The 27,413-nt window shown below is 43.8% G+C and overlaps 1 protein-coding gene across 4 annotated transcripts in view; it reads right to left on the minus strand.

The window, feature by feature from the left end:
• The window catches only part of KYNU (kynureninase), a 113,385-nt gene extending 86,495 nt beyond the window's left edge, over positions 1-26,890 (minus strand). Inside the window, exons 1-3 of one of the 4 annotated variants that reach the window (XM_019480621.2) lie at positions 15,346-15,411; positions 14,623-14,682; positions 4,448-4,637 (exon numbers count right to left, since the gene is read on the minus strand). In XM_019480621.2, coding sequence (XP_019336166.1) covers positions 4,448-4,616 — 169 coding nt within the window. In that variant the 5' untranslated portion in view covers positions 4,617-4,637; positions 14,623-14,682; positions 15,346-15,411. Of the gene's footprint in view, positions 1-4,447; positions 4,638-14,622; positions 14,683-14,807; positions 15,157-15,345; positions 15,412-26,793 lie in introns of those variants that run through there. The other 3 variants (XM_019480620.2, XM_019480624.2, XM_006266995.4) reach the window with 3 other exon arrangements.
• Between the last annotated feature and the right edge of the window lie 523 nt (positions 26,891-27,413).

Raw genomic sequence — 27,413 nt, forward strand, 5'->3', positions numbered from 1 at the left:
TGTTTTCTTGGATTATTGACTGTTTCCTAGTCACCGGAAACAGCAATACTCACTAAACAAATCTACTATCTAAAAGAAATTGCATAACATTGCTGCAATTACAGATTGAGTTGGACTTGTGGACATTTTGTGGACACTTTGTAGAATCTATTTCACTTATTTGGCATATTTAGGCCTACCAGAGTAGGTTTCTATTTCCTCCTCCTCCAGTTCCTGATAAACTGTTAATCCAAAACATTGATGGTTTTTCAGGACTTGAACAGGGTGGAATACAATTCCACTTAAGCACATAAATCCATTTAGATGCCCAATAAGTAGAATAGGATCTGAACTAGAATAGTGAAAATAACCTTTGTGGTTAGTTTTACTCATGAGACAATCTACAATAGTTGGGCTTGGTACCCCTACAAATAGACTGCAGTGTGCCAAAAAGATGATGACTTTGGTCTCATTCATACAACAGTGATTCCAACATAGTCGTTATATGTTGATATATACAACCCCCTGGAGCCTGATTCTGTTATTAGCTTTGTAACGTCAGAAGTACTGTACTACGGTGACAACCACTACTATATAGGATCACTCATGATCAAGAATGGCTCAATGAAGAGGTAAAATGACTGAATTATGAATGCAGTCAATTTTGTTAGATGAGAAAATAGCCTGCCAGTTGAACAACATAACACAGATGTGAAAACATATATAAACAAAAAAATATTTAAAAATATATGTGGCGGGCTTGCCAGGCTTTGCCCGGCTCTTAGAAAACCACAAATGAGATTGGTGGGGCAAAACCCACCAATCAGAGACAGGCAGGGGAGGAGCCAGGAGGCAGTCTGGGACCCATTCCCTGCAGAGGGACTGCAAGGGTCCTGGGAATTGAACAGTTCCCAAGCATGGGGAGCAGTATTCAGAGCAGCATGGCCTTAGGCATACACGAGGTGGCCCAAGCCTGCAACTCCCCTGAAGAGGGATTGAACCACTGAGACGTGTGAGTGAATCATACCACTTCCCTAAGGCCTAGAACTGAGGCCTCCCCAGGAGAAACATTAGCCAGGCCAGGGCAGCTTATGGACAACCCCCACATGGCACCTTGGGACACGGGACTTCCACCGGGGAGTGATACTCTGGGGGAGGTAGGCTCACTAGGAGAGGACACGAGGAGGGGGAATCCCTAGAGAACTCTTGTGTCTCATAATTTTGATTGTTTGAAATGCACGTGTATCTTTGGAGTGCTTGTTAACTAATAACTATACGCTTTGTATTTTAGAGTGTCATTTATTGTTGTACTTGCCTGTTCATATCAGTTGGATCATTTATGCTTACCTGCTTGTATATGGCTATGTATATAGTTATAGTTATATATATTTGTAACCTGTAAATATACACCTTGGTTCTTATATATTTAATTTGTACCTGGTTAAGACATTGTGTTCTGTTCCTCATCTACTGAGACACGATAGTTGCAGGCAGCACGGGTGCCCTGCTGGCTTTCCCCTTCTATTGGTGGGAGGGGGCACTCATTGGGGACACCCAGGTTACTTATATGAAATAGTGCACCTTATGGCTAACATTTATGAGACTCTTCCTTTGAAAGGCTTTTCCCAGAAAAGTATCATCTTTATATTCAGATATTCTATACCTAAATATATTATATATTATAAATAGAGAGAGATTAACTCCATCCTACTCATGGGTATAACCTCTTCTAAGCCCCCCAGTTCCCCAGTCTACTCTTGTTTAAATTACAAGCTCTTTAGGGCAGGGGCTGTTGTATTCTGTTGTGCACCACATTTCTGGCATCAAATAAAAGGCTTCCTTCTATGCATCTGTCAGTATAAAACAGTTGTTTATGTCTAGTCAGTCAGGTAGTTTCACTGGATTATCTGCCAGCCTTTCTTGTTTTGAGAGAATGCTTCCTATTCAATGAATACTGAAGTTGATGGTTCTAGTTAACTATGTTCAAATGTCATTATTGTGATGACCTGATTCATACTAAGTTTAAATTTATTTGATAAATAGTTCAAAGACTTAAATAAAGCTATTTGCATTTGCAGCCATGAAAAAGAGCATCAATTTTGCCCTACATATTATAGCTAAATTGCAATGAATGTTTAAAAAAAAAAATATTTGTTTTTATCTGTACTTTAACTGCATTTCTGCTTTGCTGGTTCCCAGGTGACATTCAATGTTTGTCAAACTTCTTTCATTCTTTTTGTGGAGAGGTGAAGAAAAATGAAAAAACAAATACAGGAAACCCGTGCTATTCATGAACTTCGGGTTCACAGCTTCAAATATTGACGGGAAGGGCACAGATGGGAGGTGGGTGGAGAGTGAGCACCGGGGACATGGAGGGAGATGCCAGCGGCATCTTATCCCTTAGAGGTAGCTGCGGTGGCACTTAGGAGGAAGGGGTCAATCCTCAGTCACTGCCGGGTAGCCCAAGGGATGGGGAGGGAGGCAGTGGCAGCAGCATCTTCTCCACTGTGGCTGCTGGAGGCAGCTGCAGTAGCACTCAGTGCACTCACGGTGGTGCTTAGGCGGAAGGGATTGGTCCCCAGGCACTGCAGGGGAGCTGTGGGGCCTGACGGGGAGCCCTGTCAGTCTGATGGGGAGCCTCATCAGTATTCGCAGATATCACCATTCACGGGGATCTCTGGAACGTATCCCCCGTGACTGGCGAGAGTCTCTTGTATTGCCCTTCAGGTATTGCTTTAAATATGAATATTTCCTATGTTTGCTTTTTGTAAAAATCTCTCATCATGGGTACTGATGAGATTTACTGAAACAGGAAATATAATTAAATATTGATAAAAGTGACTTTTACATTTATAATTGGAAGTTTTTCATAAGAAAACCTCATTTTAAGCATTATATTTATCCAGTCAGGGAAAAACAAATATTTTGTAACTTTATGCATTCAAAGCTATAAATTCCTACTATTCAATAGTTACTCATAAACAGAGGTCAAGAATTAATAACAGGAATTTAGTGAAACATTTGAATGGCTATATTTGATAAAATGTGTCTATCTGCAGATTTATTTCAGGAACAAAAACCTAGGAAAACATCTGGCTCTACTTCATGGAGGGTGGGGTCACACTAATCATATGCAACAGGCTGAGAGAGGGGCCAATAAAGGGATGGATTCTGGGTGAAATGTTTGGGGCCCTGGTTGGTGATCTTTGCCAGACATTTAAGGTTGATGAAGAAACAGGAATCATGGGAAATGGGAAAGAAAGGCATAGCTCAGTTATGGGAGTGAAAAGGAAGCCAAAATGTATTCAAAGTAGCAGATCACCATGACTTGTAAAAGAACTGGCACTGAGGGGGACTAAGCACAATGGTCACTACCGTATATTTTATTCACCTTGGTTGCACTATCCTTTGGGACACGACCACAATGGTGGCAGGGGAAATAACATGACCACCAAGGTGGTCTTGCTACTGGCTGAGGAAAACCATAGACTAAACCATGGACATGGCAGGGTACCCTGACTAAGGTAATGCATAGTTAGTCTCCCACTTCCACTTCCAGTTGGAAGATCTTGGCTATTTGCCACCTTTATGGAAATGGGGGACTCTTCCATAGCTTGCTCCTGCGGCCATATGGGTGAAACTTGGGGGCATCTGAACCCCAGGCCTCTGGGCTTTGGCCTGCGCATAGGATACCCACCAAATGATTTGGAAGCATCTGAAGCCCCAGGTGGGGTGAAGGATGCTTGCTGGTAGCAGGGCTACATATGGTTCTTGAATGACTCACAGATTTGGAATTGATTTGGCTGATTTGACTTGGGACACAAAAATGTTCCTTAAAAAACAAAACAAAGCAAAACACAAACAAAACCCCCCTAATGCACTGCAGCACTCATGAGCCACCTGCTACCTAGAGGAATGCAGAAAAAACATTTACAGCTGTGTCTATGTCCGAATCGCTGAATCTCTCCAAATCGATTTGGAGGGTTCTGATTCGATTCAGAGAGATTAAAGGTCCTCTGATTCAATTCAGATTCAGAGATTCAACCACCAAATTGGGCTGAATCTCCACAGAATCAAATCAGGGACTGGAGCTTCACACAGCCGTAATAGTTGGTTTCCATTACTTAGCACATACTGCTTAGAGTTCTTAGAGACATTGCATGTTCAATCCATTAAAAAGAAATGCTTCTGCCTATAATTTTCAATTAGTCATTATATTCTTCAAAGCATCTGACAGTATAAGCACCATGTATATACTGTATCTTCACTTTTTATTCAAGTTGGGAATGAGAGCATGAAGATTTGGTGCTAGAATAAGTTGATGGATTGATTTTGCAACACCAGGGAGATACTAAGCTCAGATATGACTTCAATTGCTCCATTATCTAATAAATGCAACGACTGCCAAAGATTTATGATAAACATATGCAGAAGATGCTAAATCCCCTAATATAATTGAGATTCTTACTTGGAGGCAGATCATTGACTTTTGGGATATAGAAACATTCACGAAGGTGGTTTAGTTCATCTTCTTCATCTAAGTGAAAAGCAAGTTTCTTATCTGCTGGGCTGCATCCTAGCTGTAAGGCAGCCTGTTCGAAAATGGTCACTGGTAACGCAGGAGAAAACCCATCCATTTTCAGGTCATTCAATTTCACCTTAAAATGAAAAATATAGTTAAAATTCTACAATATACATATTCACTAGTGGCTGATAAGAATTCACTAAAGCTGCTTCCATCAAGATTAAAGCCATTCTTGATTCCATGCTTTAAGAAGTGAAATATGTGAATAGAATGGGATAACTAAAATAGATCCATTCAAGCATTTCTGAGGCAACATGTTGCAATAGTCCCCAAAGGCATTTTCCTGGATACAATGCTGTTTTTTCTTTACGTGATATCAGCAATGTTTAAAGTTCCACCACCCCACAGATAGCAGCAACAAATTCTAGTCATTCAGTTTCAGGATCTCAAAACCAGGGGCTTATTATGTCTACTGTCTGTGCTCCTAAAGATATAAAGTGCATAAGCCATACAAAAAACTAGACCTCTTGGTTCCAAAATGATACCTTTTACTAGACCAACTGGAAAATGGCAAGAAAACTGTCCTTTTCCACAAGCTTTTGGGATCAAAGTCCCTTCATCAGGTTCTGGGAAAAGCCTGACGAAGGGACTTTGATCCTGAAAGCTTGCAGAAAAGGACAATTTTCTTGCCATTTTCCAGTTGTTCTAATAAAAGGTGTCATTTTGGAACCAAGAGGTCTAGTTTTTTGTATGTCTTTTTGTCTCACACCAACACGGCTACCAAGTACACCCCTGAAAGTGCAAGCTACACTCAAAATTTTCTAGTCAAGCGGAAGCCAACCTCTTCAGTAGGTGTGCCAAAAATTAGATCTGCACGATCCCCAAGTGCCAGTGGGATCTCCTTCCCCTGCTCAACCTGCTGCTCTGCTTTCTGCTACAGCCTTGTGCTCCATGCATGATCTACTGCTTTGCTTTCTGCTTCCTTCCCTATCTGACTCTCTGCTTCCTGTCCCCTCTCTGATATGCCACATGCCACACAGAAGCTGCCTGTGCCACTTGTGCCACCTGTGCTGCACCCTCTTCTAGCCTGTGCAACATCTGACCTTTCAGGTTCTTCACTTATCCAAAATGGGTGTGGGGGACAAGGGAGGATTTAGTAATGGGAGAAAAAGGCAGTATTAAATAGGCAGTTCTCTAGAACAGGGTCTTGGAATGATATTCCATTCTTAACAGATCAAACAGCAATTTTTATTTACGATTGCAGTCCATTTAGGGGGTGAGGCAGCAGGAATGGAAGGAAGCACAGAACAAGCAGTGAACGTGCCAGCTGTATTTTCCAAAATATATCTAAAACTACAACTATAATGTTTGCAAAAACAATTTTCAAGTGGTTAGTCTTGTGCAAAAACCCCCAACAAAACAGATCTATAAAGACATTATATGTACCCAGACAGACAGACAGAAACTCAGGCTAGGAAGCCAGACAAGAAAAGATGTTAGAACCTACCACGCAGACATCAAACACTTAAAAAAGACACTTTCCCTAAAGACTCTTTCCTTTCCTTTCCTTTCCACCTAACAAAGTACAACAAATAGACTAGCCATTCTCCATTCTTGGAACAGTTTTACTGAGGGTCAGAAACTTCCCACCAACATGCACACAAAGCTGTTAAGGGAACAGTAAGGGATTTTAAGGGTAATAATGATCTTATCATTAAGTTAATTGTCTCTTTAAATATCTTTAAGTCTTTGGGATCCTTAAGGGGCCCTGATACTTGGGTCACACATCTAACTTGACAAGATATTTTAATTTAAAAACATCTAAGAGCTACATTATTAACCAAACATATTGCACATAACTGAAGTAACTAAACTACAGATTAAAATCAAATGAGTTAACTATCCTCATATGAACACTTTACAAATACTTTAGCCCATAAATCCCAAAACAAACACATCATCAGTGTCAATTAATCTAAATTTACATATATTCCAGCCAAATGGCTAGGACAGAGAGGTCTGAATCACTGCCTCTTTCTAATGTGCAATCATTTAGTTTATGATCACAATGCTACTTGTGGGTGCCTTGCCAGACGTCATTTATTACACAGCTGCAATTCTTCCTCTCATAAGCAATGCAGCATTACTTAAGCCCTTGCCATAACTCAGACTTGCAAATGAAATCTTTAACGTAGCAGGTTTCAAATAGATTAAAGGTCCTGCTCTCAGAACCCACATGAAGACAGTCATTTTCTATAGATGCTTCACTACCCATTACCCATCCTCACAACCCTATCCCCTCTAACCCAGCAGACATCTCTTAGCTGGTAAAAAGAAAAACAACAAAGAAAAAAGTACTTGAGATGTTTGTGGATTTTCTCATTCTTTCTAAGGGGGTATTTATAACAGCTGGAAAAAGAGCTTTTAGTGAGACTAGTGGCTCAGCTTAGATGAAAGGAATTTGCAGACCCTCTGGCTGGCTGACTAGGTTCTGTCTGCTTGTCTATGTCCTGTCTAGTTGAGCTAGATGTTGCTGGGCTCTTTGCCCCACAAACTCTTTACTCCTTGAAGGGCCAGCTGTGGAAAGGAGGCTTATGCCTTCTGGCCAGGCATTATGGAATTGAATAGGTAGAGATACCACCTTTGAGGGATCTTTTATAGCAGGGATTCCCAAACAGCAGCCCACAGGCTGGTACTAGGACACAAAGGTTTGGTTGCTGGGCTGCCAGCAATCATGAGCAGGGTTAAAGCTGGGTGGCGGGGCAGCCCTGGGAGGGAGGCAGGTGGTTCTGTGCTTCTTGTCCTGGTTCTACCACCATGGCTGTGCCCGGTGAGGTGCTGCCTGTGCAGCAAGTACCAGGGCCTGTGCTGAGCCAGGCAGGACCCCCCCCCCCAGCCCCACCCATGGCTGGGAGCAGGGTGATATGGGTGGGGAAATGCCCAGGGTGGAGGGTGGGGAGGCGGTTCTGCTGCTTGCTGCTAGGGAAGGCAGCAGAGTCCCTTCTTCCCAGGCAGCCCCAGCTGAGTCCCCCCTGGGCCACCGCTTGCACATGCTCCTCCCCTGCAGGGTCCCCCAGTGCCTGTGGCTGCAGTGCCCCAGCCTAACCTGATCCTTGCAACCCCCCCCATGTAAAAAATTTAATTAAAGCATGTAAATTTAAACGTAAATATTTAAATTAAAATTGAATATGTTCGCAGTACAAAAAAGGTTGAGAATCACTGTTTTATAGGTTCTAACCTCACACATTCATCCACCTAGCAATTTCACCTCATATTCATTGATTCATCACTGTTGTTTATCCTTCAAGACAGCTGATACTTGCCCTAGGTGCACATAAACTCATGAGCAGGGATCCAGGTTTTCTATTTCCCACAGAAAAATACCACGCTTTTCCCTTTTAACTGAGAAAACCATGGATTACTCATTTTAATGGAGAAAGATGTGGATTTTCCACTTTTGCAAAGAGCAATCTGGAAAGGCCTGAAAAGGGCTGGGAGGAGTGGGAGGAGGGAGGTCAGGTAGGGGGCATCACATGCATGTGTATCTGCATGCTCACATGCACACATGGTTGCCAGGCAGCCTAGAGAGCAGCTCCTACAGGTAAGTCCAGTGGGAGGGGGGATTGAGGTCCCCATAGCAAGGAAGTTGGGGAGGGCAGGGCTAGGGCTGCTGCCCAGCGCAGGGGCTTTGGGCCCAGGGTCTGGGACCATATGCAGCCAGAGAGGTAGAAACTACCCACAAAAATAATCTACATTTGTTGGAATATCACATTAAAATGTGGACTGTCTTTGTAACTGGTTTATATTGAACCTTAAACTGAATGTGTGATGTGTCCCAAACATGGGGCTTCTCCATGTTGCATCCCAATGCTCACATAGTATCCCAGGGTGCAGATTTTTGAAATGGGGCATAAAATTCCTCAGATCCTAATCATGCCTTTATTTTAATGTCTGCTTCAGATATGAACCCTAAACACTAAACTACAGAGTTATGCTCTCTCAGCATGAATCTTAAATTCTTTGTTGAAGCTGTGCCCCTGTACAGGAGGAGCAGAGATGAATGCTTCCACCCAAATCAACCTATAATCTAGGAGTAGGCTGCCACTACCTGTAAATTTACAGGCAGTCCTTAAAGCCTCAAAGACAGTGTACTTGTTTGAAGATCTATGGTCTTGTCACCATCAAAATAAAATCGGAATGTGAGTGTCAATGGACACAAAAAACAGAGCAATGACACCTGGGGTGCTTGTACACCTGGCAGGGGTTTAGTCCCCTAAACCAAAATGGTGGGTTTTTAATTGCAACAATTAAAAACCCACTATTTCAATTTAGGGGCTTCCATCACTGTTATGGCTAGAGGCTTGATCTTTTTTTTTTCCACAGAGCCTTCCCACATCTCCTGTGGTCAGGGGGTGAGCTATCGGTGGGCTGAGCAGCCTCTGAACTGTGGGGGGGGAGGCGTCCCAGCCTCCATGGTGATACTTCCCAGGGCCACCCGAGAGGCATGCCCCAGCTGGAGACAGAACCCTGCTGGATCCAACTCTTGCCTGCGCCCACCCGCTGGAACCCCAGCAGGTACTGCTCCTTGGTCAGGTTTGGGGAAGAGTTGGATCCCGCAAGGTGCTACCTCCAAGCTGGGGCAGCTCCTGTCCCAATAACACCTTTCCTTGGTGGTCCCAGGGGGAGCTGCCATTATGGAGGGAAGGACCCCCCTCCACACAGCTTGGGGACTATGTGGCCCACCAGCAGCTCATGCAGGTAGGTTCCACTGGGGGGAAAAAAAAAGCAGCAAGGGACCTGGTACTTTTTATTTTCATGGAGCCTGCCCACATCTCCCGCAGCTGGAAGGCAAGCTGCCAGCCGACCCTGAGTGGTGGGGGACCCCAGTTCTTCTCTCCATGGGGGTGATGCCCTTGGGGCTGCCCAGATGGTCGCAAGAGGGCAGATGCAGCACCCAGCCTGATCCAACTGTTTCCTGAGCTGAAGCTGGGGCAGAATCCAGACCACTAGCAGCCTGCCTGGGCAGCTTCCAGGGGCATCACCACCACAGAAGGAAGGTCTGGGGGCCCCCGCAGTTCAGGGGCTGATCAACCCAGCAGCATGTCTCCTCACAGCTGTGGGAGATGTGGGAAGGCTCTGCAAAAAAGAAAGAAAAGAAAAGAATTGGGACCCATGTCACTTCTTCCTTCAACCCACTTCTCCTGCAGTCGGGGAGGGGTTGGCGGGGGGAGTGATCAAATAACTACATTGCAAACTAAACTACATGCAGATGTGGTTTAGTTTTCAACATAACAAACTCATTTAAATAGGAAACCCCACCCGCATGTGTACAGCGTGTGGCAAATAAACTGCAAAAATGGGCAGTTTTTATCATTTGTACAAGTGCCCCTTGTATCTAAATGGGAATGTTGATCATAGCCCTACAGCAATCTTAAAGCTTTCTGGCTTACTAGTCTAGAACTTCAGTAGCTCCTTCTCCCCCGCTGCACTAGTAAGTAATACCCCTGCATGCCTTAGCCTTCATGTGCCTGCTCAGTGTTCACCTGAAGGTGTGCAAAATTTCACTGGCTGTTTTAATTTGATGCTGTTTCGACTCATTTATAGCTTAAAACAGCAAAATCAAAATGAAACAGAGGGCTTTGAAACAGCCTCAAAATGAAACAAAGCCAGTCAAAACACTGCAAAAGTTTCAAAATGTTTTGAGTTTTGAAGCAGCAGCCAGGTGTAGGGAGGCAGGGGAGAGCCAGGGCTGCACTCTAAGCAGCTCTGCAGTGCAGGGCTTGGGTTCCAGCAGCTTGCAGCCTAGTGCAGAGGGCAGGCAAAGCCTGAGGGGCTGTGCTCTGCCCTCCCCCCCCCGCACTGGGCTCTCGTCCCAGCCACTTGCAGCCTGGTGGAGAGATGCAGGGCCCCACCCACTACGCTCAGTTCCCAGCCTGCAGCCCCATGGAACTGAGCCTGGTGCAGGGGGAGCAGAGCAGAGCACTGGGGCGGCGCTCTGCCTCCCTCCACTGGCTCAGATCCCAGTCCCAGGTGGCAGCCTCCCACCCACAGCCCCAGGAGGGCTGTGGGGCTCTGCTGGACTCCTCCCCAGGGTGTGTGCCCCAATCTGCTTGGGAGCACAGGAGGCTGCTCTTCTGCCAGTTTCCTGCTTCCCCATTATAGCCAATGGGTGAAACATCAAAACAACATCAAAACAGCAAAACTGTTTCAACAAAATGAAATGGAACAGCGCTTTCAAAACAAAACTAAATTGGAAACAAAACACTGTTCCGTTGAATAGTCAAAACAGAAGCTGAAGCAAAATGGTGCTCTTTCGCACAGCCCTAGTATGCAGGGCTGCTCAGCCCTGTGTTGGGCAGGACAGGGATAGACCTGAGGGAGAAGGGGGTAAAGAGGTGGTGCATGTGCCAAGCTGAGAAGATTGGCAATTGTCTCAAGTTGCAGCATGGGAAGTTTGGGATAGATATTAGGAAGAATTTTCTCACAAGGAGAGTAGTAAAATACTAGAACAGGTTACCAGAGAGGTGGTAGAAGCTTCATCCTTGGGGGTTTTCAAAACCCAGCTAGACAAAGCTTTGTCTGGGATGATTTAGTTGGGGCTAGTCCTGCTTTAAGCAGAGGGTTGGACTAGATGACCTTCTGAGGGCCCTTCCAACCCTAACTTTCTATGATTCTATGAAATGCTTGTCCTCAGTATTTTGTATTGGCTCTAGATCAGGGGCAGGCAAAATATAGCCTGCAGGCCAAATCTGGCCAAACAGGCACTTTCATCCAACCCACAGTGCCCACCAACAAATCATACCTCAACCTGGCCATCCACCTAGGAGGGTGGGAGTGAGGCAACCTCATATACATCCCCCCTCCCCAACATACCCTATTGCACCTGCTCCCATCCTTAGGGGTGGAAGGGTCCAGCCCAGACAGCAGACAGCTTGTGGGTGGGGTTGCTGCTGCTGCTAGTGCTGCTCTTGGGACCTACTTGGCTTCCTGGCATGCTATTCACTGTGGGCAGCAGGTAGGGAAGTGGTGGAGGTGGGGGTGGAGGCAGAGCTGCAGCTGGGCAGGAGTATGGAGCTTGGGGGTGGGGCTGGGGCTGACAGCAGGGTGGAGCCTGCATCCAGGGGTGGCAGTGACAGTGCAGAGCTTGGGTGGGGGAATGTGAGGACCTGCCCCACATTCTCCCTCCATAGTACATAGCCCCGGCAAGTGATGGCAGGAGCAGCAGCAACAGCAGCAGGCAAGGACTGTTGTGCCCAGTGCAGGTGATGGCACTGGTGCATGGTGGTGCACGGCTCTGGCTAGCACTGCACATCACAACAAGAGGCACAGGCCAGCAGAGCTTTCTGTACTGCTGCACTCCCCATCATACATGCACATCCCCTGCACTTGCATAGCATGGGAGGGAAGCCCTGGCCCCTGCTTCCCTGTGGAGTCTTGGGACCTGCATGGCAGTAGGTGGGAAAGGCAGCTGGCTCTGGCACAAGGGGCTTTCCTCTCATGCCACACAAGTGCAGGGGCTGCATGTTTGTGGTGGGGAGGGCCAGTGATAGATGGCCCAGAGGGGGCTGTGCCCTTGCCACAATGTGCAGCATTGGCCAAACCTATGCACAGCCAGGCACAAGTGGCCTTGGCACCCCTGCCTGCTGCTGCACCATAGGGGGAAAGTGGGGGGATCCCATAACCCCCTACATATACATAATCTGCCAACATCCCTATGCCCTCCACACCCACACCCACCACACGCACATGCACACGCACGCACACACACACAACCAAACCTCCCAAAAGAATATAAAAGACTAAGAATTTATTTCTGAGTTATTATGCAGTCACCTCTATATACAGTATGCAAACACAAATCATGACAAAACAATTAAAAAAAATTAACATATGTTACAGTAGGTGTTTAACTTTTAGTGTATGATTTGGTTTTTTTTTTCCTGGTTCTAAGATGGCGACCCTCCCTCCCAAAAGGAGTATTTATGGGGGAAAAGGGAGGGACTTCTGGTGGCAAAGGTCAGGGGTTAGAGTGGGACTTCTGCCAAGATGGTGACCAGAGGGTGGGGCAACTGGCAAGAAGCGAGGCTGCCCATGTGGCCTTCGAAAGCTCACCAAACCTCATTAAGAAGCCCTCCATACAAAACAATTTCCTGCCCCTCCTCTACATGATTCCTCACAGGTTTTTTGGTTCTCTCTTGTTCTTTGTAAGGAACCTAGACACCATGCTCAGTGGTCAGGACTCTACTCCAGGAATCAGGCCTTGACTGTAGATACCGAAATGTTTCATTGGCTATGCCCCAGACTCCTTGGGACTCCTTCACAAGAAAAGATGCAATTCTAGGTGGGGTGAAATTCCAGGTAATATCTCAGCGCACAGGGTGTGCAGGAAAAGTGCTACACTTAGGCCACATTTACACGTCACTGTATGGTGACATTGCCACAGGGCCATGCTTTAGTACTTCCTTTTGGAAGTACTAAAGCACAGCACAATAACCACCTGTACTGTGCTGTGCGCATGGCGCATGGTTAGATTTCACTGCTATGTCTCCATAGCGGCACACTAAAACAGGGAGTCCACTGCTACAGCAACGTAGCTGCTGATCCTGTGTAGACCCATGTGACCGTTACATTGCCGTAGCTCACCATACAGTGATGTAGCATGCCATTATAGCAATGTAGGGTGACGTGTAGATCCGCCCTTAGGCATTCTGGGACCTACTGACAGAGGCTTCTCAAAGTTTTGGAGTTACTGAAAACCTTATACCCGCCTCTGGATCCCTGTCACTATCTGTGAAGTCCGTGTTGTCTCTTTTGAGGCACTGCAGAAAATCTCAGCATTAGACTTAATATGCACTGTTTCTGAGGAAGGACTACCTAGGTGCCATAGTAATCATGCTGGATTAATAGCATCCACACTGCATACTGCCATCTGAGCATCCTTTAGCTGACAAGCAAGTATGACTTTTTCACGCTAAGGCTTGCTCTAAATCTTAGTGAAGTCAATCTATTGTGTTTAAAAGATTTTTGGATTAAGCTGTCGGTCCCTGTCACTGCTGCATTTTGCTGACCTGATCAATGACTTCCATTTATTCAGATTCTTATTTATATTACATTTTGACAGAAAATATCACATTAAATACAAAGATCTAGAAGCTAAAAATGATTAAGTGCTTGGAGGTATCTGATTTAATACAAACATTATGAAATAAGATAAAACTACTAAAATAAAAATCAATCAAAATCCTGTTGAGGAATGGAATCCCAGAGACCGAGTTCTGAGACCAGAATGATAAAACATTTTTGTCCCCTGAATAGGAATTAGGTGCAGTGGATACTACACCATGAAAATCCGAGAAGTCTTTATGACTGGCATCACAGAACATCCTAATCACTACTGAATAGAGCACTATGCAATTATTTCACACAATTCTCAGCTTTCATTGGTTATTTTATACATGTACAGAAAATAAAATCTATCCAATGTGTATGAGAATTTTACAGTATTATTTCATGCAATTATATTAACTTAACTACAGAAAGTCCACTTAATCTCTCTCAACATTGAAATTCAGCTTTATTAATGCCAAGTACTTTCTCTCCCCACCTGGCTCCTCTCAGGCAATATTTTCCTTCCTGAAAATGTTGACTGGTCAAAGTTTAAAGAAAAATAGTTATGCCTCCTCCCATTTTAAAATTCTGTTCAAATGATTACATCTTCTCCCCCTGCTATACCTATTTGTCTTTCTAGAAACAACATTGGTATACATCTAACATGTAATTGCATTCCCCTGATATTCAATTTCTTTGTATGTTTCTATGAAGCATAGGTGTCTCTATAGTCTCTTCTCTTCTTTTTCCCAAGGTCTCTGACCTTTTCACTCCTTTCACTACTTCCATCTTATTTCTCTCAACTACTTACAATTTCCTGTTACTGATACCCGTGGACCGAACTTCCATGCATCTTGCCACTCTACTACCCTAATCTTTATTTTTCATTGCACTCCTCCGTATACACACACACACACACACACACACACACACACACACACACACACTATACCTTGTCAATGCATCCCACACCACTTTACATGAGCAAAATTTTGATTAGTAAGACTCACCAATGGCTGATGGTACTCTCCAGTTTTTGAGCAGAACAGATTCAGCCAAAATTAAGAAAGCTGGAAAACAGTCATTATTTTCTATTTTATCACAATAAAGATCAGTCTCATCATTACACATTTTCTGTTTTAAAACACTATAAAACACAAAAAGCAGGAAATAATCAAACACAAGTGGCACTTACATCCATGCAGTTATTTCTGTTTTGTCCTTTATGCGTAATTTACTGACTGAAAAAATAACCCTCTGAAATATTAACAAGCCATCGTATCAAACTCACAGGAAAAGGACCATTAGGCTTAATTATAAAAACTATAATCTGAATTCTTTCTAGATCCAATTTTTACTATTTTATAGCTCTATTTTCTGCCTATAATTACATCTTCAGACCTTTATTATTAAACTGTAACACCCTCCTCAGTACTTTCCTAAAGCGCTCTAAGCTAACTGCTCACAGTCCTCTCTGTCCAATACAGTGTTGCTACAGGAACATAATGAATCTTTATTTAAGGCTACATCAGTAACCTCTGAAAAGGGGTTATCATACAAATAACATTTGCGCCGTTTTGCAAAGCTATTTGCTAGGCTACCAATGGTAGTTTAACCCACCGGACTTTGACATTTTCCAGGAATCTGTTTGGTCAGCAGTTTACCTGGATTGTGCACATTACATATACATATGAAATATAAGCATATAGTCTCAAGAGTTAAAAGACACCTACTGAAAACACCAGTAACACAGCAAGTTAGTGTGTGGGGGATGAGAAGTTACATAGCTGTGACCTTTAAGGAGAGAAAAAAAAAAATGTACAAAGGTCAGATTCTGCAATCTTTATTCAGGTTAATAATTTTTTTCTGGCAAGTACCGTTTGTAGGATCAGGGCCTTAAAATGCAGCCCATGGCAACTAGCTTTCTAAACAGAATATAGCATGCAGCATGAATATAGCATACAGAATACTGCATGTGGAAAGTTAAGTTACAGAACAGTAAGTAAAGGGAAAACTTTTGAATACACTATTCATAGCACTCTGCTACAAGAGACAACCCTCAGTAAACATACTATTGTGTAATTACATAAGTGACGCAACACAAACTGAAATTATAATAAACTTCATTACTCAGAGTAATGAAGGCACACATTGACTTAACATAAAAAAGATACAGTATTAAAAGTCACTTTGCGCCATTTTTCTATCTCTTAGTAAAACCACATTACCCTGCAGCTGGCAGCCACTTCTGGTTAAGAATGAGGAAGTTCTTAAACACTCAAACAGCATTGTGTTAAGAATCACTGCAGTCATGTGCTTTGTTAGTAGGTAGAAACTGAAAAGCATTGTGACTAAGCACACCACCAAAAGTCATATATATGCAACTTGTTCCTCTCTGACCAGTGCAAAAATTAAGCTTTAACCCCTCCCCTCACTTTCTGCTGCAACTGTGTTAATGGATCATCAATGCTGGAATAGAAAGTAATGGTACTAAACCAAACTCTTTAATTAGACAAGAGAAAAGGTGAGAGGGACTTAAGTGGCTCAATTCTGTAAATTTTGCTAAAAAACTCCCACCCACTGCATTCCCCCACCCACTGCCACTCCCCACAGCCCTCAGCTCCCCATGCACCCCCACCTGCCACCACTTCCTGCCACTTTCCCACCCACCGCTGCTTCCCACCTGCCCGCCTGCCAGCCGCTCTGGCTCCAGCCTGCCCTGGGCAGCACCACGTGGTTCCCAGCTGCATGGGGTGATTGTGACAGTTTCCCCACCTTCCTCCATCCAATCTTATCTGGCTTTCCACTCAGATGGAGGGAGGGCAGCAAACAGCCAAAGGGTCACCAAGCCAGAAGCCACAGACGCTGCTGGTTGGAGGGGGGGATGGCTGGGGGCTGGGCAGAGCCAGGCAGGCCTTGCTGCTGCTGCTGATGCCTTGTTATATTTGACAGGCAGCCACACACAGATAATAATTAATTTTCTAATTTTTAAGGGGCTCTGTGGGCTGGATAGAATGGCCTGGTGAGCTGGATATGGTCCGCCAGCGGTATTTCGCCCACCCCTGTTGTAGACTGAGCACTGAGTCCCATTGGGTAGAGTGGTTTTCTTTAATCTTTACTAATCTATAGAAGAGCCTTTGGTAACTCTATAAGATTGGGCCCCTAACATAGACTATTGCCTGTAGTGATCTAATTATAAAACCGTTCTAAAAAGGTTATAGGAATATATTGTTTCAAATAGTACATAATTAGAAGTTATAATCCCTATTCCATGATGATATCTTTGAACTTTAATGTATCTTAAATTAAAACTATCTTTATATAGTTTTTTTAAAGCATCTTAAAAAAATAAAAAATATAATTAAATTTTAAAAATCCAATTGAAACTTAAAAATCAATTTTTTTTTAATTTATGAAAAAATCATTGATTTTTATCCACCCTGCTGCATAGTCATCATGGTCCAGGGAATATATGAAAGGCTTTATGTTTTGTTTTGCTTTGCTTTTTGGTGGATTTTCTGGTGATATCTATCAGTGGAGAAACACTTTCTGCCCAAAAGCTTGTGCAGCCTCTCTCCCATCTAGACAGCTGGACCAATAAAGAACATCGCCAAAAAAAAAAATCCTTGTTTCTCATGCATGGATACAGAGATAAAATAGAAATGCGGGTTCTATAGACCAAGTGCATCTCTCATCCAACTAGCTTTCTAAGTTAATTTGTAGACAAAGCATCATGAGACAAGGCCACTGGCGCACTATGACAACTCTTTCAGAATTGCTTCACTGTTCCCTTTCTCCATCCTTGTGCTGGTTGTAGTTGCCCATTATTCCAGAATAGACTATGAAATCAGAAACCAATAGTCTTTTCAATCATGTGTACAACACTTACAACAGGAATGTCAGTCCAATCTAGGGACCTCTGGGCAATACTGTGATACAATGACAGTGCCACAAAGAAATGCCAACAGGGTTATCCTAGCATGCCCAGTTCCCCCCTCCCTCTCTCTCTTCCTCCACCAAAATAATAATTTAATTAAACACTGTTTAAATACATAAGAAAAACAGATAAGAATGATCATTAACATGAGTTCTTAAACTGTCAGGCAGGACCTATCATAGGCATGATATACTTTGCTTTACTATAAGTATCACTAACAATGCCTGTTGCTAGGAGATACTAGGGACAGAGAGGATGACAATGACATCAATGCAAAATAACTTTAGCCACAAAGAGAGAAAATATTGTCTTTCTCTTAGGGGAACAGAAAGCCTTTGGCACTGAAACAGAGGCAGTCTTTCTAGCAAAAAGGTATGAAGGAATACAGCCATGATTCTGAGCAACTAAACAAGCAGCATACAACCACAATGCAGTGCAAGCAGTTCTACCGTCTCTGCTTGGAAGGGCAACTACATCACAACATTGAGCCCAGTAAACTCATAGACTAGGGACAAAAATTACACATAAATCAGTATAAGTGATCAGAAACTGGTTCAAACCTGTAACACAACAGAAGTTCAATGAGCATAAACTGGTTACAAAATGGCTTGAACAGGTTTAAGATAAATCTAGATGGATGTAGTATCTGATTTAACTGATTTAGGTTAAATCAGTTTATTGAATTTCTGTCCCACGTTGCCTCTGGATTCAAATTAACTCACAGTCCTCCAGCATCCCAGGATGCTTTGCACCTCCCCAGCAACCCTCCCCCCCCCACAAGTTGGGTGGGCTAGGCTTGGCCCAAGCTGTCTGCTCCAGCTGAGCAGGGAAGCATGTTCTAGTGCCCCCTGGCTTCTGGCCTGGGCCACTGCAGGCAGGTGGCTGCATTTCTGGAATCAAAAATGAATATCTGTTAATTTGCTTATTGTTTCAATCTATGCAGTTTAGACTAACCTGCGAAGATTCAGCTGATTCATGTTCAGGCTTTTTGACTGCACTTGGCCACAAAGATTCACTGAGAAAACTATCCATATTGCAAGGTACAATGTACTTCAACACTTCCAGACCAAAGTCAATGAATTTCATTGCAAAATCTTAATGCTACTGAGTTTGCTACTCTGCTTTGTTCACTCTGAGTCTCTGGAGGCTTCTATTACTCCAGAATTTCTCATCCTGGTCTCTCAAGATGCATTAAAATGTAAGCAAACTAATGGTCAATTGTGGGACTTCATCTGCACCTGTTAATCCAATACCTTGTGTCCATGGGGACAGTTACGTTTTACTTCCTACAATAGAGGAAGTATTAAGTCTGTGTACATTAAGTCTGCATATCATGTTAAATGGGGCATAATACCTCATCCTGGTTTTGTCACCAATTTAATGTTTTGGGACCAATTAAGGGCATAAAATCGATTCAGTGTTTCATCCATTTAACTAACTTGACCCTGTTTTTCTTCAAGTAAAGTATCCCGCTTTCCCTTTACAGTTGTGATCCTTCCTTCTGAATTGACAGAACAGCAGGAAGTAGCTCCTCTGAAATTATTGACTTCCCTTTTGATGGCCAAACACAGTTTCCAGAATCTTCTCACTTGTTTGACACACTTTTTCCTTTTCTTCTCCTCATTTGAGCTGTCTGGCACACCTCCTTAGCTACATGTGGATTTTTTCTCCATCATGCGACCTACGGCTGACCTTTTCTCTCCTCATGCTTCTGTACTAGTTATCATTTCTATTTCCTTCTCAGCCTTTTAAGCTACTATTAGTTCTCTATTTTTCAGGTACATTTTTTTGAAAAAAAATAAGTAGAAAATCACATCCCATTGCCTTGTCTGTTGTAGCATTTTAGAGGAAAATCTTTCTCCTCCACCTCTCAGTGCATAAGCATTGGTGGTACCAACAGTGAAACAATAGTATCAGGTGATTTTTTTACAATCCTTTTATTTAAAATTGCTCCCACAGAAATGCAGTGGTTGAAATCCCTGAGCCATAACTATATATGAAAGCTCCCTGTTTTGATAACACCACTGGAACAGTAACAAGTGGTAAAGCAGTCTACTGCATTGAGAGCAATATAGTGCAAGCAGAGGTGAGCGTGTTTATGAATAGTTTTAGATAAAGAATATTAACTGCAAAGATATGGTGAATACAGACATTTTTAACTTACCTATTAAAAAAGAAATCAAACATACAAGGATTTACGACATACAGAAAGCCTTAAAATAAGTATAGTTTGAATAAATCTATTTGCTGTTAAAGTCACAAATATGTAGATGGGAAGTATTTTCCCCAGGTTTGGATATGGGATGCTGGTAGAATGATAAAACAATTTCTCAACAGGTAGAATTTTCTTTGTCTAGAAGTGTTAAATGCCTGGAAAAGAGCCTGTTTCTAAATGAAATGTTGATCTGGAGAATGGTGTGACCCACCATGCAGATTTTTCAGAGGTAAATGGCAGGAGGCTATACTATGATACACAGCCAGAGTTACCATGGTCTCCAGAAATTTTATTTATCCAGCATCCTCAGATGTGTCTGGGAGAACATAACCATTTATGTCCTTTTAGTTCTCCCCATTGCTAGTCAGGTATCATGAACACATCCCTCCACATTCCTCTATTCATTTCTTGGAATGAACGCAAGAGCTATGTGAACATAACCTGTCTTCAACTACTCTATCCATGAATGATGCATGCCCCCAGAGGCTGGGGGGGCATGGCAACTGCCCACAGGTGGCTGCAGCAGTGTCAGCGGTGGGAGGAGGGGGTGGCGAGCGATGACTGCCCGCAGGTGCTGCTGGCAGCATTGGTGGTGCTTCTATCAGGGAGTACACCACCAACCTCAGGGGGTGCACTTGCACCCCCTACACGTCACCAATGACTATCTTATGCAGATTGAATAGGTCTTGTTTACTTGATAGTAGCTCTGCCTTGTCCCTTGCTTTTACAAGAAATTAAGTGTTGGGTAGGGTAGGGAGAGGGGCTAACATATACTTAACAGGAACATTGAAGTTTGTGCCATTGATTATATGGCACATTCCTAAATTTTAGGAATTCAGTTTCCAGAGGTCTGCCCAGCCTTGGATAAACTTGGATGGTAAAATGTTTTCAAAAGATTCCTCCTGTATTTAGGACCACTGAACCTGAAATGTGTGGCAGTGGTAGTAGTTCCAAGACTAGGAAAGGGATACTAAATAAAAGGTGCAGCCTGTAGGCAGTATTTATTAGAATTAAAGAGTGCTTGCAGATGTAAAAAACCTCCCCCAAAAATGGTGCTTTATTTTACATTTATTGAGTTCCTGTGCCAAGCCCTGCCCAGAAGAGGCAGCATGTTACTTCAACTTGAGTCACCCGACATCTGTATAGGTTGGGTGCTTTAGTGGGGCTTTTCTGGCACTTTTATCTAATATCTGATTGAAGCAGATTTATAGGCACTACAGAGCCAGGTTGAAGTAACATGCTGTGGCTACCAGTAAAGCATGGTTTGTTTGGGGGTTTTTACATCTGCAAGCAGCCAAAAAGTACTCTTCTGCTGGCAGACTGGGATGTGCAGGTGTGTGGGGAGGTAGCAAGGCAGACTAGTATAAAATGAACATTTGTGCAGGCTATCACTTGTACCCAAAAATACTTCTATTAATAAAGGCAATGACAAACACGCAGGAGTGCTATTTGTCAGGATACGATAATGCTTTCTCAGCACTTGCAGGTGTGAACAATGCTGAGAAGGTTACAATCTCCTGTAATCTCCATACTAAATTAAATAATTATTTTTTGGCTTATATTAAACCAATAACTGCATTCTTAAAACTGAATTGAGTATCTCTTGCCATGTCTTGAGTATCTCTTGTTACCATATAACATTTACTAGAAGCAATCTATACACAAATTAGGTCTTCTTCCATGAAGCACAGCTGGATCATCTGCCATGAGTTGGTCACCTCAGTGTAGGTGATGAGGTCAAAGCTTACAGCAGGGATTGGTAAAATATAGCCTGTATGATGAATCTGGCCCACCAGGCAATTCCATTTGGCCACAGGGCCCCTCCATAAGCCATCTGTAAACCCTGGTCTTGGGTTGCCTCTCTGCAAGCTGGCACCTCCATACAAGAGGTGTGGGTCTGGTTGTCAAGCAACCAAACCCCACTGACCTGCCCCAGACCTAAGCCAGGAGGTGCCGAGAGACGAGAAGCCTCTGCCTGGCTAAAGCTTTTGCCTGGCTGTGCTGGGGATGTTTGCAGCCTCCCTGCCTGCAAATGCAGGTAAGGGTCCCACCGGGCTGGGAGCCAGGGACTCCTGTTGTGGAAAAGGGGACAGGAGTGTTGGAAGCTACATGCTATGAAACCAGGTGAGGTTGGCCCTGCATGCTGCAGGAGTGTGGAGAGCTGCATGCTATGGGGCCAGTCAAGGGTCAAGGGGTGGGACTTCTGGCACCGAGGTAGTGACCAGGGGGGTGGGGACCTGTCAAGGGGCGGGACTACCCTTGCAGCCCTTAACAGCTCAGCAAAACTTGTTAAGTGGCCCTCCAGCCAAAATATTTGCCTACCCTGGCTTACAGTATCATTGTTGTCTCTGGCTACCAGCAGCAGTATTTTGTCAGTGTCCAGTGGTGGAATTGAGTGCACAGGCCAATGCAAAGTAGCTGCTGGCCCTTTGAGTTCTCTCAGAAATCTTATTATTTCTTCATGTAGTGACATTGGAAATGGACCTGCCTGAAGGAATAGGAAGGGCTGCCCTGCAGAGAGACAGAGTGCGAAGAGACAGAGTTTGTCTCAGTAGGCACACCCTTTGCCCTGAGGGTGAGTGATGCTGTTTTGGAGGTAGCCCTCTGTGTAGTTGGGGGGGTGGTGATGTAACCCCAGCAGGGTCTGAATGAGACACGTTAGCAAAAGCCCAGGAAGAGCCCTGGCCTGGGATTGGCTGAGAGGCTTGGTTAAAAGGGGGCAGCAGTTTTCCTGGGGAGAAGAACAAAGGGGAGAGAGGGGGGGTGAGAGAGAGGCTGGAGACCAGGAAAGGGATCTCCCCATGGCTGTCCCTCCTAGAGCCGCTGTCAAAGCCCTGCAGAAGTAGCAGCAAGAGGCTGCACCGAGAGTGCTGCCATGTGTCTGTTCTCCCTTCTTTCCTCTCCAAGCCCTGCCAGGGCTGGACAAGAGAGGAGCTGCCTGTGAGGAGACTCCAAGCCTGAGAAGACCCTCCTGCAAGCCCATGTGTGCCTGGGTGAGCACAGCAGGGGAGGGGGATACAGGACCATGGGGAGACTGCTGGAGACTGTTCTGCCATTTCCCTGGGAGTGAGAAGGCCCCCGGGAGGGGCCAGCTCAGGGTGCCAGGGAGCCCTGGCCTAGAGGGGCAGGGACTGCTCCAGCCACTAGAAGCCCCAGGGCAGGCAGGGGCCAGGGAGGGGCTGCATTTGCCGGGTGCTGTGAGGCTGCGCTGGGCAGGGGAAACTGTTACGACCTGCAGCCCAGACACTGCTACCTTCTGTGCCAGGGACAGGGGTCTGGGCAGGAGTCGGCTCTCTTTCAGGGACCGCAGTGGAGGAGCCATCACCTGCTGCACTGAGACCCCTGGAGCCCAGAGAGGGATGCCAGCAGCGGGGACCACCCATGGCTCCTGTGCCAGGGACACAGATGCAGCCCAACTCTCTGTGTGCTCTCGCCAGGAGCAGTGCACACAGGGGCCTCAGTACACAGTGTACAAATTATAGACTATGTAAATAATTTCTTCATGGTTTATTAGCTGGAGTATCAATGTATTTATTTATTGGTTCCTTATTTATTGTGGGTAATGTGTATACCTTCCCTTAGTGTAATGGTTATCCAAGAAGCATTAACCCTTAAGCCATCATCACTAGGTTATGCAGTGTAACTTTTGTTTTTTTGCATTGGTTATATGTTACCTTGTAAATAATTAAGTCCTGTAAATAGTTTTATAGCGGTCTGCAAGGTTTTTTGATTGTAAGGGGAGGCCCCTTTGCTCGGGGACCCTGCAGCAGCTACCCAGGGAGCTGAGCAGGGCCACCGGCTACCGAGTACCCCAGGATCCCTCTATTCAGGTGAGGGTGCAGGTAGCATCGTGCCCAGGGTTAACCATTCATATATTACCTAAACCAGCCAGAGATCCTTTCCCTTACTGCAACACTTTGATGCCTCCTGGTTGTACCTCTGTCTCACTTGTTCACTTGTACCTTTCTGCAGTGTAGTGACTAAAGTTCAGGTGTTCCTTTGCAATGATCTCAGCAAGGGATCTCACTGAAGCCTAAGTACTGAATAAGTTGGAGTATTACACAGGTCTCAGACTCCAAGAAAACTGAATTTGCAAAAGACAGGCCATGGCTACATGCCATAATATTATCTGCAATGTGACATCCTGGAGCAAGGAAGGACATATAGGTGCATGGATAGGTGACCCAAGAAGCCAGAAAAACAGTGTGCGGTACCAGTGGGAGGACCTGGCAGCTGTGGGAGGACCAGTGGAGGACCTGGAAGACCTGGCAGCAGGACGGACAAGGCCTTAATCATCCCAAGCTAAAGAACATTGTCCAAGAAGATAATGTCTGAGACAAAGGAGCAGCCGCAAGAAGGCATCCTGCATCTTGTCCTTCTTTTTTTACTTGGTACACACCCACCTGCTTGTGCTTTCTTTCTCTGCTGTACACACAAGTGAAAAGCCAGCCTTGTCCTTTATTGCTAACCTGAGTAAACCTAATTAGGAATAGCAAATCCAGTAAGTTATGGAGCCCCTTGTCAACATTATTCTTTAACTTGTTTGTCAGTGTTTATTTTTAAATCCATACTCTGACCTCTACTTTTTTTATCTTGAATTTTGAGTAGGTAGATCCTCCCCTCTGCAGATTTAACCTTTATTTAACCCATTGGTAAATTGATTATGCCTCAAAATTCGAACGTAGACTGGTCCAAATCAAACTGGAGGTTTGCCAGAATCTCACTTCCCAATTATTTGTAAACCTTAAATGCCCCTTATTTCAACCCAAAATTGCAGACAGTCTCTCAACTTTCTTAAAGGACTTTATTAGTATTCTCTAAGGGATCTCTAGAATATTTTAAACTAACTGTTTAACTTGTACGATGATCAGGCTGTGGCCAATTTCTCCATAGGGGTTACAGGTCTCCATAGGGATTGCATATCATCTTTGAAAAGTGCATTTCCCTCTAGCAAGCCATAAACACTTAGGAGAGTTGCTAAAGATCACTCAAAATATATTTATGGAAGGCTTTGGTGTCACATTTTCATTTTACTTATATTATTATACACACAGAGTATATTAAAAGGTTTCCTAAACACAGAATAGAGCTGTTTCAATAGAATGCTATTTTCCAAAGCCTAAAGACAATAGCTTTATATTATATTTAGGAATATACAAGACTTCTTTCCCAATTTCATAAAATATTATAAACAGCTGATAAAATCCTTTTTTGTCCTAACTGGGCCAATGAATTTTCTTAGGGCATTTTAGTAACTTTGGGTTTTTTTCACTAACTCTTCCCAATCAAATGAAAAATAATAACCTTCTGGATCCTGCCTTGATAAGGTCAGACTGCTGAATCTTTCTTTCCAACAATTTAGCCTGGCTTGCTCTTTCCAGAATACATTTATTCAGTAATAAATATCTCCAGGCAGTTGGGCTTCTGTACAACCTGGAAACAATTAAAACAAAACTGAGCAAAATGGCATTGGGCAGGGGGAGGGGAGCATTATCTCTGAAATTCACTTTGAAATATTTTGGACTAAAATTACTCCTAGATTGTTCTATCTGATTTCATTATTTAGATGCATTAATAAAAATATAAATTTTATGCCACAATATCATCTTATGTGCTTTTACTCTGTGTCACTTTTAACCTTTGGTGTCTCATTCAAAGCCTATTAATCAAGTGGAATTTTTTCCATTGACTTCACTAGACATTTAATCAAGCCCCAAGTTCCAAAGTCATCCAAAGTTTTTTGCATGAATTAATTACCCCCCCCTATAAACACTCCTCTTTAATTGCAAGTCCGTAACATCTGTTCATGTTCTCTTAAAACAAACAAACAAATAAACACACAAACAAACACTTTAGATATATATTCCATTTGAATTAACTTTCACCCCTTACTTTTGGGCTATCCAGCAATATCAAATCACTTCATTCTAAAATAAAGTTTAGAAATTTTAGACATAAAAGTCCTGTCACTGCTTAGGCATGATTTCTGAAAAGAAAATCAATTTTTTTACAGCTTTGTCCAAACCAAAGCTAAACTTTGTTTTAACAGCCCTGTTTCAATCCACAAAGTTCTTCGGACCATTATCAGGGGGAATTAATGAACGGTGCTAATAGCTGGGTCTGAGTTACAAGGTATTAGGAGGAGACAATCAGGAGGAAAGGCAATATATAACCTTTAGATGGAACAATTAGAGATCAATTATTAGAGCCACAGAAGAGCATTCTGAAGCTGCTTCTTCATTAATCAAAGATTATCCCAAATTAGAATGTTTAATTATTTGCAAAGGTTCTTTGTATATTGTAGCTCAGAAAATGCCACAGGGCTTATGGGTATAGGTTGTAGCCGTGTTGGTCTAAGGGCATAGGCAGACACGGTTCTTTTGGCAATAAAAGATATCACATTTACCAAAAGAACCTTGTCTGCATAAGGCGTATGGAAAAATTTCTAGCTGCTATTACTCTGTGTGTGTACATGTATGTATAATAATCACTTAATGGTACAGCATACTGATCCTCTTAAGGAACCAGTAGCACTCTAAACCCAGAGGGAACCATTCAAGTTCACTAGAGCTAGATACTGGGATAAGGCCCTTACAGGCACTGAACCTGCCATGTCCCAATAATCACACGCTCATGACAACATTGGAAGTACTATGGCTGTTACCAAATAGAATGGCTACCAAACACTTAAAGCAACACAGTGGCTAATCAATTTAACTTTTAACAAACATCCCAAGCTAAAACTACCTGCACTAGTAGAGAGTAGGAGCCTCCTGCTGTGCCTTCTTCAGTCCATTACTCTATTAATGAGATAGACTTCATAGTGTACTGTATGCATTTAACCCATTGCCACAGCAGCACACTGTTGCAACCTAAAGCAGACTGCAGCAACTGGAGTGTTAGATAAGCAAAAAAAAAAAAAAAAAAAAAAATCTTCCATCCCCCCCCTCCCCTCCCCTCCCCCCCCCAAGGCTATATAGGTGCCTTTTACAAGAACAACAGCATCTTCTCTTGGGTCCAGCAGCCTACCTCTTTTCAGGCTAATCCCAACATAGAGTAATTTGTCTCCAGGCTTCTGCTGCCTTTGCACCAATAAAAGGTTAAGCCCCTCTCTGCTTCCCTGCCCACAAGATCTCCACAGACCTGTATGCAGTTCAAATTAACTTGCTTTCCTTGAAGCCCTTCCCCTTCTCTCCCCAGCATCCGGTTGTGCTTTCAGTTCCTCTGAAGTCTGCTTCTGGCCCACCCTGTTTTCAAATCACCACACAGCCAAGCCACGCTGCTTCCGCTGCTGCCTTGCAGGGAAAGCACGCACACTGCATGGGACTCTTGCAAAGAGTTTTACTAAGCTCTTCCCCCCCCCAAGGCCAGGGCAGAAGGGCATTCTCTCTCCTTGGGGGGTCATAGAGAGGCACTGGGGGAGAGAAGGGAGGGGAGTAATACTTTCCTGCTCAGCAGAATCAGCATGAGGGTGTGGGGCTTGTGTCCCAAGTATGTGGTGGAGCATGGATGGAGGCACAGCGGGGCACTTTGAGCTCCTATACACATGCAGGGAGCCTGCCTTGATATGCTGGAAATTCAGTGTGTCAGAGCAGACTTGATTAATTGAGTCTGCTGAGGAATGAAAATCGACATGCTCTGGCAGCCTC

Source organism: Alligator mississippiensis, chromosome 4 (assembly GCF_030867095.1).
Source record: "Alligator mississippiensis isolate rAllMis1 chromosome 4, rAllMis1, whole genome shotgun sequence".
NCBI lineage: Eukaryota > Metazoa > Chordata > Crocodylia > Alligatoridae > Alligator > Alligator mississippiensis.